The 13,063-nt window shown below is 49.7% G+C and overlaps 1 protein-coding gene across 4 annotated transcripts in view; it reads left to right on the top strand.

The window, feature by feature from the left end:
- The window catches only part of LOC144115378 (uncharacterized), a 96,022-nt gene extending 89,460 nt beyond the window's left edge, over window positions 1-6,562 (top strand). For 2 of the 4 annotated variants that reach the window (XM_077649744.1, XM_077649746.1), the window contains one exon: window positions 6,312-6,562. In XM_077649744.1, the coding sequence (XP_077505870.1) occupies window positions 6,312-6,376 (65 nt within the window). In that variant the 3' untranslated portion in view covers window positions 6,377-6,562. Of the gene's footprint in view, window positions 1-4,821 lie in introns of all 4 variants that reach the window. The other 2 variants (XM_077649743.1, XM_077649745.1) reach the window with 2 other exon arrangements.
- The last annotated feature ends 6,501 nt before the right edge of the window (window positions 6,563-13,063 follow it).

The following is a 13,063-nucleotide window of genomic DNA, read 5'->3' as shown; positions in this document are numbered from 1 at the left end:
GTGTGCCGCAGTGAGGATGGCATTTAGTGGACCAAAGAAAGGCCGTCCCCACAAAGTGGAGACAGTTTTGGCCGACTTTGTTCGGACGCAGAGAGCAGCTGTTCTTCCAGTGACAACAGAAGTGCTCCAAGCGAAAGCTAGGGAACTTTCAAGGGAGCGAGGCCAAACACCAAAGGATTTCAAAGCCAGCCGGGGCTTGCTTCAGAAATTCATGAAGTGCTTCGGCTTCAGCCTCTGACGTCGCACTTCAATCACCCAAAAGCTGCCAAGCGATCTCGAAGAAAAACTGCCAGCTTTTCAGCGCTACGTGCTGCAAAAGAGAGAAGCGGCAGGCTACAGCCTTGGGCAAATCGGCAGCGCCGACCAGACGGCTCTGTATTTTGATATGCCAGTGGCGTGCACTGTGAATGAAAAGGGTGAAAGTGGAGATGAAAAAAAAGGAGATGAAAGTGCGCTCTGCAGCCTACGAGAAGCAGCGCACAACTGTGATGCTGTGCTGCACAGCTGATGGACATAAATCCCTCCTAATATGATATTTAAAAGGAAGACACTGCCTGCTCGAGAAAGTTTCCCAAGAAATGTCATTTTGCGGGCAAATGAGAACGGGTGGATGACGGGTGCGATGGTGGAAGAGTGGGTTAAGATTGTGTGGCGACGGCGTCCAGGAGCCCTTTTGACAAAGAACTCGCTCCTTGTCGCCGACTCTTAAGAGTGGGCTCCATGTGCACGAAAGAGCGAGCGACGCGATGAGGCAGCACGGCAACGCTCGCTCCGTCGCTTGTGGGCAACCTCCATGCAAGCGAAGGCGGCAGGCGACACGCGCCCACGACATACACAGCGGACCCCGTGCTTTGCACACTCCAGCTTAGTAAACACGCCCGTAACCTGTTCTCTCTCTTAAAATTTTGTGGATGTGCCTTATAGTCAGGGCAAAAGAAACGTTTCCTCTACGGCAGTGGTGTAGTGGCAGTGGAGATAACGTAGTTGCGGAGACGAAGTCAGATCACGGATTCACGGGGGAGGTGTGCTTTCGTTCGGTGCCTGTGCATTCCGGCTTAGTAAAAACACTCCCATAAATTGTCACCGCAATCTACTTGTGAGTAAACTATAATATACAAGTGAGAATGCGCGCCGCGAGTGTTTCTACACGTATATGCAGTTGGAGTGCAGCGGCTCGGTGGATCGAGCGCCGGTACCCGCGGCTCGACACTCATCTCTCCCTGCAGTGCGCCCGCTCGTATAGCCCGCTCGAAATGTTTTTAGCCCTCCGTAACGGACAAGTAGATTGTTCTCATTATTTTAATGATGCGGGTCTGCCTCACAGGTACAACAAAGCAAATATTTTCTTGACGGTGGTGACGACCAAGACGACTCGCTTGTTGAGGCCACGGTGGTTGAGGGAATTTCGGATCTTGGACGAGAAGCTGTGACAAACCATGAACAAACCGGAAACTGCTTTGTGGGGCTCTGATTGGCCAATCGCGTGGAGGACTTCCGGGTGACGAGCGAAATTTTCTGTTACCGCAGGTCCAAGCGACGAGACAAGCGACACGGCAAAAATGCTTCGCGCGACGGGGTCACTCGTCGCTTGCCGCCGTCGCGTTCGCATGAGTTTTCGCGTACATGGAGTTCAGGCTTTACCGTGGGCACTTGACCGACAACGTGAAGGCTGCACTCGCCCAAGCGAAAATATTACACGGAAATATTACACGGACTGGTTAACTGACGAAGACCACATGCTAATGGCAACGGGCCGCATCAAACGTGATTCGCTATCGCAGCTGGCGGGCTGGGTAGCTGCAGCGTGGGAAGACATCCCAGGTACATTGATCGTGTGCGCCTTTAAAAAGTACACCATATAATGCGCTTGACGGTACCGAAGATAGTGCACTGTTTGAAGGTGACAGTGACAGGGAACACAGCGACGAGTCTAGCAGCGACGTTGATGTTGAATGAGCTCTGCACATTCAGATTCAATAAATGCTGTTTGCATTTTGTGAACGCTGTCCTCACTTTTTTTGTTTGGCCTGCATTCGAGGTAATATTTTTGTTGTTGTTGTTGGCTTCGGACTTTAGAGGGTCGGCTTAGAATCGGGGTCGGCCTAAATTCGAGTAAATATGGCAATAGGCATTGAAGGTACTTATGGTGATCAAGCCTAAGCAGTGAATTAAGTTGACTAGTGTTCAATTTTTGGCATATTTATGGTGGAATTTAGCCCAGCACAGATAAGCGAGTGGATGGGACATGTGCTAACAGGTGGATCTGTATGGGAGGCAGATCATTATCCATATAAAAGGGAGAAACAGTGCGATGAAACATGGACACACAAAGAAACGGCGCACACGAGCGCTGACTAACAACTGAAATTTTATTCTGGTGGAGACTTTTAAATAAAAAACATGAGAGGGTGGGTAACAGGGCTGCTGCAGTGATAAGCAGCAATAAGTGTGGTCACGTCACAAGATGGCAGAAGAAAAAAACTGAACAAAAGAAACTTATAGGCGATAAAGAGACTTGTGTAAAGGTCCGTGAAAAGATAGTCAAGTAGCTGACATTATCAAAAAACTGGAAAAAAAAGGCGGGGAACGCATTAAAACCATAAAGGACAGAGAGGAGATTACACAAGTGAATACATAAAAACATGAAGATAGTAAAACATTTAAAAACATGCCCAAAAAAGGGGGACTAGAAGCCTTAAAATCTTGTAAGATGCTGCGGAGGATAAAACAAGATAAAGGCAGTACCAGCAAGGGATCAGTGAATTACACAAGAAAACTTAGGTGTTGGTCAAGTCACCCAGAAAATCCAGCTGTTTTTTTTTGTTTTTTTTTACAAGAGAGGGTAGGAGTGCTCACGCATTGTTCACTGGTGCGATGGATTTTGAGGGCTTCGACAATTTTCCTCGTCAACCTATCTCGTCCTCTGCTGATAGTGGTGCAGCGATTAAAGTCAGGGGTGCAGATTCGTTCAGGGTTGTTTTCCCCTATTTTGCGCTTCTTACAGTGCTTAGCCAGGTGCCCATAAATGGCTATACTTTTAGCATTGTTTTGACGTCCTTGGAATTTGATATTGATACACCTTCCCATTTGACCGATATACCTCTTCCCGCATGACACTGGCACAGAGTAAATTATTCCTGATTCACAGGGGACATAGAGTGTGTCACCCTACACCCTCGGGGTTCCAGAAGGTTATGCACTTTGGAACAGAGAGCGGAAAGCTTGTTGGGAGTCGTGAAGACAACATCCTAGAAGGTGTATCAATATCTGACTCCAAGAACATCAAAACAGTGTTAATAGTACAGCCATTTCTAGGCACCTGGCTAAGCACTGTAGTAAGTGTAAAATCGGGGGAAAACAGCCCAGAACGAATCTGCATCCCGGACTTTAATCGCTGCACCACTATCGGCCAAGGACGGGATAGGTTGACGAGGAAAATCGACGAAGCCCTCAAAATTCATTACGCCAGTGAGCAATGCCTGAGCACTCCATCCCTCTCTTTGTCAAAAAAAGAGATGGAATTTCTGGGTGACTTGACCAACACCTAAGGTTTCTTGTGTGCCACGCACAGCTGAATAATTCACTGATCTCTCACTGGCACTGCGTTTATCTTGTTTTATCCTCCGCAGCATCTTACAAGATTTTAACATTTTTAGTTCCCCTTTTTTGGGTACGTTTTTAAAGCGATTACTTTCTTCATATTTTTATGCATTCACTTGTATAACCTCCTCTGTGTCCTTCATGGTTCTAACACATTCCCCACCCTTTTGGGTAATTTTTCACTGTTTTTTGTTAATGTTACCTACCTGACCACCTTTTCGTGGCCTTTTACACTGTATTTTTATCGCTTATAACTTTCTTTTGTTCCGTTTTTTTTTTCCATCTTGTAATGCGACCACACTGATTGCTGGTTATCGCTGCAGCAGCCCTGTTACCCACCCTCTCATGTTTTCTATTTAAACGTCTTTCCACCAGAATAAATTTTCAGTTGTGAGTCAGCGCTCATGTGTGTCGTTTCTTTGTGTGTCTGTGTTTCATCACGCTGCTTCTTCCTTTTAAATGCATTACCAACTAGCCCCGAACCTTGCTCTTCTGAGCATTGTCCATAATAGATTGCAATTGAAAGATAACTGATTAACCAGCTTTTTAATTTTCGGGTTCAGGATCCAAGGTAAAATTGCAGAGTTTGAGTCCATTTCTGAATCAGCATCATGAGCCATGGTGCCAGTTCAGAAATTCCCAGAGCTAGGTTCACCTCAGATGTTGACACCTTCCAATTCTGTTGACAGCTTCAAATAATCTTGTGCTTTAGGGCCAAACTTCTTTATAGCAGGTCATAAAGAGGTCTTACCGACTTCTTGCACTGGAGCATACGTTATCACTTGTATGGACCACTGATTCTTGCAGAGCAAGATTAAACGTTGCAAGCTAAAAAAAGCTTGCGCGTGCGTAAGGTAGATAATTGTGCCACACAGCCATCAGTTTTTGCCATATGCCATGGTGGCAATTGCATTCCACTAAGGCACTTTCTTTTGCACTTCATCTGTTTCAAAACTCTCCACGTGCCCTTGCCTTCTATTTCGGTGGTACAGAACATTTTCTGAGCTCGAAAATTGGTCGCCGGCATTCGCTTCTCTGAAAGATTGTTGCCAGATACTGCCGGGCAAAGGGAGTGTCGTTACAAATACCAAGGGCCGCAGACACAAAGTTACTAAAGTTTCACTGCTGGCTGACGACCTGTGCCATAATTAAAAGCAACCCTTTGTACATACATCATGGCAACGACGGCTTGTTGATTGCTGTGCACGCTGCTACTTGCAGTGCACGCTGCTACTTGCAAAACTTGGACAAAGAAGCAAGCACGCCTCCAAGCAGGCTCTCCAACCAGTAGCTCCGATCAGTTGTCATGACATCAAAGTTTGTCACCTTGTGCCTGCTTGCCACCTGTGATGCCACGCTAGCAGGCGCGAGGTAGCTGACTGCAACATCATGACGATGGACCACTCCCTGTGCGTAAACAGTGTCATGCCAAGGGGTCTGGCGGGCAGAAATACCCATTTTGGCCTCTGCATTTATCTCAGATGTGTCATGCTTTTTCCTGTCTTCTCTCAATGGGGGCTACCTTGGTGCGTGTTGCCCTTGCTGCACCATGCAGTCAGCAGGCTAACGTTTTGCCCATCAAGCCAGCCACACCTTCGCTAGTGACTTGGGCTGGTGACATAAGCGTGCGTCAACACCATTGCTTCGAGACTGAAAATGGTGCAGATGCAAAGATGTGCCAACTAGTGCCAAAACATTTCCGTGCCGATATCAACTTCCTCAGTGCGCCATACTGCAGTCCATTGTGTTGGGTCTAGTCTTCTTGAACATCGGATGTAATGAACGAATGACGCATAGCAGTCATGCATATTATTAGGCTCAACTGTAGTGCTGCATGACTTAGCTCAAGCCTCAAGGATATCAAGCAAGGTGCTGGAAGCAACTTTTGTCTGCAAGAAAACAGCAGTGCATCAATAGCACATCTTGTCCACTTGTGCTGGTCATATGTATTGTGCCAAATTCTATTTTAAAACATCATATAGTTGCTAATAAGGGTACTGTGGTACAATAGAAACGTGAAATGAAATGTAATGATAGGTGATGTGTATGTATTGCTGTGTCTTGTACCTTTCATTTTTTGAACGAAAATACCAAGTACCGAGGCTTTTGCGGATGTTAAAAAACTTGGATGTTCAGAATTAATGCAGATCTCTATGTTAAGGCATGTTTTATAGTCCAGGTATGGCTTCAACACTGCAGAATTCTATTTTCTAGTATAAGTGAAAGGTCTCCAACATGTAACCAAGCTTGCATGGATACATCGTGAATGCACTGTTAAATTTGTCGTGTGACAGTATTTTGCACTTTGCTTTTCACCATTGATGTGGCCTTAGTTTGAGGACGAGTTATGTTTGATCCATTTTTCTTTTTATCATTGACAATTTTTCTCTTTTAAGAGTGATTGTGTCCTCAGTCTTTCATTCAATGTGTTCATTGAATATGCTCCTTGCCATTTCTACATATTGGCGAAATCTGTCCACATGACTAGCGAATGTACTGCCAAGCTGTTTGTTTGCTTTGTGGACGACTGTGTATATAACATCTGAAAGGGTTCAGTAATTGACCTGGAGGTAGTATTCTGTGTAACATTTTTTTATTATGTAATGGGGTTGTTATTAAAGGTAAATCTTTTCTTCTCTTAAAACCTGCTGATACTGCACCAACTGATTTAAGTTCTTACCTTTAGTTCGGTGCTTCTAATTTCGTTACAGGGATTCAGCCACCCCAGCCATCTCTTGCCAGGTGCAAGGAACCAAAAAATCACCTTGGCATGTGAGAAGTAGTGACCAGCTATTCTGCAGGTTCAGGATTCAGACTGCACTACATTCGCCAAGTTTCATGTTGTCTCAGGGACTACTTGAGTTGGGACTGAGATGTGTCCCTTTCACTTTCACTGTGCCTGTGATTCCTTGTATACCTGTTTCATCAAAAATCATTTAATAAAGAACTTGTTGATCCTTGAGTGAGATCCAGCTGCATGAGAGTTATAAATTCTCTTCTACTGTTTATTCCGGAAATTGCACACTACATTTAGAGGGCCTGGAGCACATCTTTGTTGATTCAAGAAAATTCCTTGGAATTGGCAGCGCGGACTTTTGATACGCGAAAATATTTCCCCATCACTGAACGCATTCAGAGCAGTTGAAGGTGCATTTATCTCCTGCCTAGCCCAATGCCTCTAAAAGCAAACTTGTTCCAAGCAGTCTAGGATGACAAATCAGAGACCAACTCAAAATGACCACTATTCGAAGGTGCTTTTCCATTGGAATTAAAAAATGTGCTAAACTGCATCAGGAATGCCTGGGTTAGGCATGATTGGGTTCGTGCTTCTTAAGGGAGAAGCAGCCTGCATGGTATGTTCCGTAGGCGTTGCCGTGCTTTGAACGTTCATCTGCTTGGCAGAGGACGTGTTCGTCGCACTCTTTGGAATTCCAAGTCTAAGTCTGGCACCAGCCTGATGTTGCCCGCCTACTGGTTGCGGTACGTACCAGGTTGCAGCGACTTTATTGGAGTGGCTAGGGCTGTTTGTATGAAAAGCGCCCGCCGGAAACGACCCAGCACGCGGCGAAGCCGCGCGGGGCGCCGTCGGAGCGAGCAGCACCCGCAGCTTGTCCCCTTTAAGAAAACTGCGCTCGCGTTGTTTTGTGCCCCCGGTTCTTCGCAGTTCTTTAAATTTTAGAGCGCTGCAGCTCTCCAGAGTTGAGCGGCGTGCCTCGCTGTCGTTGGCGTAACCGAGCGCGGAGCGCAGCGAAGGATGAAAAGGTGCAGCAAGGACCCGCGGCGCGAGTAGTGCGCGCTGTAGTCTGCTCGCCGATGACGTCACCTGTAAGATATGCGTCCCTCGCCGGAGTAGCGCACGCTGGCCGTTCGCCCGAGGTGAGGCTTCGGCGGCGGAACTCTGCGCGCTGCCCGAGTGAAAACCCTGAGCCACCTGCATTCAGCAGCGTGTGTTCCGTGTACGGTCGCCAAGTACCGCAGCAGTTACACTCAAAAATCGCTTCGCCGAGAAGCGAAATCGTCGGCTACTTTTGTAGGGAGAGCTGCACTACGCTGCCCAGTCGAGCATTTCGCCGTGAGCCTGGGAGGCCGATAGGGCGCATGCGTGAAACCAGAGGAGCAGGAGTTGCGCGGCGCATGATGTCAGACTCGTAGCGGTGTGCGCCGAAGCATCGGCGCGCCCGCTAAATATGAATATATTTCTCCCGCAAATTTATCTGCGTTTGAAATATGGTTTTGTCAATTTTCCGTCTGAGGCATATAATTACGTCAAGTGTCTTGCAATGAATCAACACGTAACAAACAAAAGCAACGCTGCTCTCCGTGCGTCTACGCATGCGTATCGTCACCAGACAACGCAACGTGTCATTCCGAAACTACTTCAAAAACGCAGCGTGGCGCAACGAGGAGAAACAACGTTTTCGGAACGTCGGAATCACGACTTGAGGGTTGTTGCCACTCGCTGCGGGTGGAATCGGCGATGTCGCAAAACATATGGGGGTTATTCTTGTAATAACGCTCAAAGGGCTAGAAGCAGTAGTCGCTCTCTAGCACCAGCGTGCCAGCTAGCCCTAGCAGTCAGAGCTGTGACCCCCAACCCGCGGTGCGGTAAGTTGAAACCTGACCCACCGCGGTGGCTCAGTGGTTAGGGCGCTCGACTACTGATCCGGAGTTCCCGGGTTCGAACCCGACTGCGGCGGCTGCGTTTTTTATGGAGAAAAGGCGCCAAGGCGCCCGTGTGCTGTGCGATGTCAGTGCACGTTAAAGATCCCAAGGTGGTCGAAATTATTCCGGAGCCCTCCACTACGGAACCTATTATCCTTTCTTCTTTCACTCCCTCCTTTATCCCTTCCCTTACGACGCGGTTCAGGTGTCCAACGATATATGAGACAGATACTGCGCCATTTCCTTTCCCCAAAAACCAATTATTATTATTATTAAGTTGAAACCGCGGCGGGTTCGGGCCAGAGGGGACAAACACGAGTATTCTACTCAGATGAGCGTTTATTGCTCCCGAGCAATACAATTAGCAGCAAGCAACAAAGCAACCACCGCAACGAGGGAGTGTTCCGCTCGCGTACGGGGGTGAAATGCACAAAGAGGGTGGAGCGCACACAAAATGGTGGGGGAGGAAAGTTCCGCTCACCTCGCGTGGCTCCTCGCTCACGGCCCGCGGCGGTCAGTTCACACGCGGTGGCCGGGCGATAACGGCAGCGGTCTCCGTGTCAGATCTGCGTCCCTGCGTGTGCACCGCTCCCGCCAGAAGACAAGCGGGCCCCAGGAGAACCGCGCCTTCTCCCGGGATGTGGAGAGCAGGTCTCTCCATGGAAGAGGGAAAGTCCGCGGCGGTGTCGCTGCGGTGGCGCGAAAGGAAGCGGGGGCAGCCTGAGTGTCCTCCCTCGCAAACCTCCGGGCGCGCATAACATCGCGTGATAATTACGCGCGGCCGTTACTATGGGACAGGGGATTCGCGTGTATCCCCACAAACGGCACCAACGCATCGTAACATATCTCGGGTACAAAATGTTCCCCTGCTGCAAGAAAAAAAAATTCTTTTTTATTCGGGGAAAATGCCCTTATAAGAACAGTTGCTTTAAACAAATGGTGATTGTTATTCAGAACAAGTGATTTCACAAACTGCCCATACGGAAATGTTTGTGTTATAACATCTACTGATTGGTTGGCAGGTAAAAGCGGAACCAAGCAAAAGTTGGTCATAAAAGAGGTCTGTTTGTTTTATGTAACACAATCTCATTTAGAACAAGTGGAAGTACGATTAACATATCGAGTGTCACGTGCATCGGTGCCGGGTTAACAATTATAGACGAGTTCTCCAAATACCTGTATAACCGGAGGATAGCAAAAAAGACGACGCAGAAAACAAGAAATATTCTGCACGTTTGTGAGCAAGAAATATAAACACAATCAACATACGTGCTTGTGATATGTGCCTAATTTTTTTTTAATATGGCGCCTAAGAAACAAAAAATTTACAGAACATTTTGTATTTCTCTCACCCTTCAGCCCCCCTGTATTCTGTGTTCGGAGCCCTTGGTACGAAAAGCCCTATAGATTTCAACCAGTTCAGCAAATAAGGCTGTAGCGAAATAGCGTTTTAAATTTGTGGTTTAGCTTTCCACGCCGACTAGGAACGACCGCCACGCCGCCGCCGTTCGAAACCGACACGGCGCACACCTCTACTGTCGGAGCACAGCCGGTCTCGAGGGGAGCGCGCGGTCAGAGTTAGCCGCCTTGCGTGAATGCGCATTCGCGGCAACCGGACATGGGCAGCAGTACGTGCGCTGCGCATGACATCAGAGCTCGGCCGCCGCCGCGTGTGGGGTCGTGTGGATAAACTGCGTATGTTCGGCTGTGTGTGTGTAAGCTGAGGTGATATGACTCGGTGTATCACAATCGCTTCGAATGGGTGATAATAATAATAATTGGTTTTGTGGGAAAGTAAATGGCGCAGTATCTGTCTCATATATCGTTGGACACCTGAACCGCGCTGTAAGGGAAGGGGTAAAGGAGGGAGTGAAGGAAGAAAGAGGTGCCGTAGTGGAGAGCTGCGGAATAATTTCGACCACTGGGGATCTTTAGCGTGCACTGACATCGCACACACAACACCACGTCACACGCCTTATACACAAGACTTACCTTTCTCCCGACGCACTCATCGACATACTTAGGAACACACAAACAACTCCCGGTACTTCAAACCCCCTGCCTCCATATATGCCGGCACCCCGAATGCCAATCTCAACGCGGAGATTAGGGAAGCAGGAGTCAGAGCGGCCCTCCTGACTCTCCGCTCTAACTCCACTCCAGGAGTTGACAGTATCTCCAATAGCATGCTCCGCAATTTGGACGATCAGTCGATTGCCCAGCTCACGGGGTACTTCAACACATGCTGGCAGGAGGGCACCCTTCCACAATCCTGGCGTCACGCCAAAATCTTATTCTTACCCAAGCCCCACAAACCCCTTACACCTGCAAATATTCGTCCCATCTCACTAAATCATGCCTGGGCAAGCTTTTGGAGCATGTCGCACTCGCCCGACTCACCCAACACATGACGGAGCAAGACCTCTACCCGCACAGCATGGTGGGCTTCCGTCCCCACCTGTCGGCAAAGGACGCCATGCTCCAGCTCAGGATATTTTTGACCCCTCTAACCGGGCCACACAAAAGCTGTCCTCGCCTTGGATCTCTTCAAGGCCTTTGATCGCCTAGACCATATAGCGATCATGGCGGCGCTGTCCCCCTTCAACATAGGTGAACGTATGTACACTTATATTCAAGCATTACTTACTAACCGCACGGCCGAAATTCACTTCGGCCCCCACACATCCTGCTCATACACCCTTAGTGGGGTTGGCACCCCCAGGGATCTGTTCTCTCCCCTTTCCTCTTCAATGTCACACTCATTCCCCTTGCCAGCAAACTGCAAACCATCCCTCACCTTCGGCATACACTCTATGCTGATGATATCACTTTATGGACCACCCATGGCAGTGATGGAGACAGAGAATACTCTACAGTCGGCAGCTACCCTCACCCAAACACGTGCGCGGAGTATCGGGCTCTCATGCTCTCCAGAGAATTCGGAGCTCCTCATACTCCGCCCCACAACCCGAAACTGCCCCACAGCCCCCATAACCATGAAACTGGAAAACCGGTACATCCCGGAGGTACACACTCTCCGGGTACTGGGCCTCCACATCCAGAACAACGGAAAAACACTCTCACCATACAGAAACTCAAGCAGACGGCGGTGTCGATATCCCACCTAATCCGCCGAGTTCCTGGGCACCAACGGGGCATGAAGGAGCATGACCTATGTCGTCTCATTCATGCCTTCGTCCTCAGCCGCTTTCTCTTCACGCTCCCCTACCTGAAACTCCAGGGCAGAGAAATCACCCTGGATGCCATGATCCGAACAGCATTTAAGACAGCACTACACCTACCCCTAAATACCTCAACCGAAAAACTCCTCCAGCTAGGCCTACACAACGCGATAGGTGAGCTTATCGAGGCCCACCAACAGACACAATACATACGTATCGCGAGAACCACCACCGGCAGACACATCCTACACACCCTCGGCATCAGGATATTAGCCACGGATCCCACACAGCTCCCGGTCCCCCACCACATTCACCGCGAACTAATTAAACCTCTCCCCAAAACATGCAGCCTACCTACCACGAACCCCGCCGCAGAGCTCGCGCACGGGCGCTTCACAAACACTATGGCATGGAACCGGATGCCGTGTGGGTGGATGCCTCATGCACAGGCGAGGACGCGGTTGTACCCATCACGAACCCCTCCCTACAACCGACTGCCACCCTTCACATATCCCCCACTGCGACTTCGGAGGAGGCTAAAGAGGCCGCTATTGCCCTAGCCATCACGCGCACGGAGGCCCGGTATATACTATCGGACTCTAAAACTGACATTTCAAATTTCGCCCGCGGGGAGAGTTCACATCCCTGCATTTCGCATATTGAACTCCCTCGCCACACACCCGCCCCGCCACATGGAGCTCATATGGGTGCCGGTCCACTCCGGGAATCCCGAAAACGAGGCTGCCAACGCTTTAGCCCGAGGTTCTCTCAACCGGGCATTGGCGGCCTCCGATCTGGGGTTCTCACGGGAGCGCATGCATTCCTTCAGTGAACTGACGCAGGCCTGCAAAGCCGAGCGTCGGCTGTACCCCCACCACATCCCTCCCTCGACAATTATCATCAGACACTTTGGAGGCGGCTCCAAACACGCACCTTACCCTCCCCTTATATACGCTCGCGCTATCACCAAGTCCACACAAACTCCTCCTGTACCCTCTGCCACCACCCCAAAGCGACTCTCGATCATATCCTTTTCCTCTGCCCGGCGGATCCTCCCCCGCGGGGCCTGGAGCACCTTACCACTTGGGAGGCTTGAGAGACCCTACTGCGCTCCGAGGACCTGGCCAAGCAAGCCATCGCCACAGGCCGGGCTGCCAGCGTCATGAGCATCCGGGACATGAACGTTGGAGTGCAGTGGGGCCGTGCGGGGGCCCAAGGACCCGCGCGTCCTAAACCCCCCTGTGTGTAATAAAGTTTCCACCACCACAGCACACGGGCGCGTTAGCGTTCTGTCTCCATAAAGACGCAGCCTCCGCGGTCGGGTTCGAACCCGGTAGCTCTGGATCAGTAGCCGAGCGCCATAACCACTGATCCACCGCGGCGGGTACGAATGGGTGACAAAGAAGGGACTCCATACGCCGCTATGCGGCTATCCGACGTTATCTTCAGAAAAAGATCAATTCTACGGACCCAGAAGTCGTCGCCTGGCACTTGGCCGCTCCGCAGAGAAAGAATTAACATCAGAAGGCTAAACGAGCGGCGGGGACAGAACGTCTTGCCAAGCGGAGACGCCAAGATGCGGAGCGTAACAAGCGTCGCATGGCAGCTCGCATGGTTCC

The sequence above is a fragment of the Amblyomma americanum genome, chromosome 1 (assembly GCF_052857255.1).
Source record: "Amblyomma americanum isolate KBUSLIRL-KWMA chromosome 1, ASM5285725v1, whole genome shotgun sequence".
In the NCBI taxonomy this organism is placed as follows: domain Eukaryota; kingdom Metazoa; phylum Arthropoda; class Arachnida; order Ixodida; family Ixodidae; genus Amblyomma; species Amblyomma americanum.
This window is presented reverse-complemented; position numbering and strand designations above follow the sequence as displayed.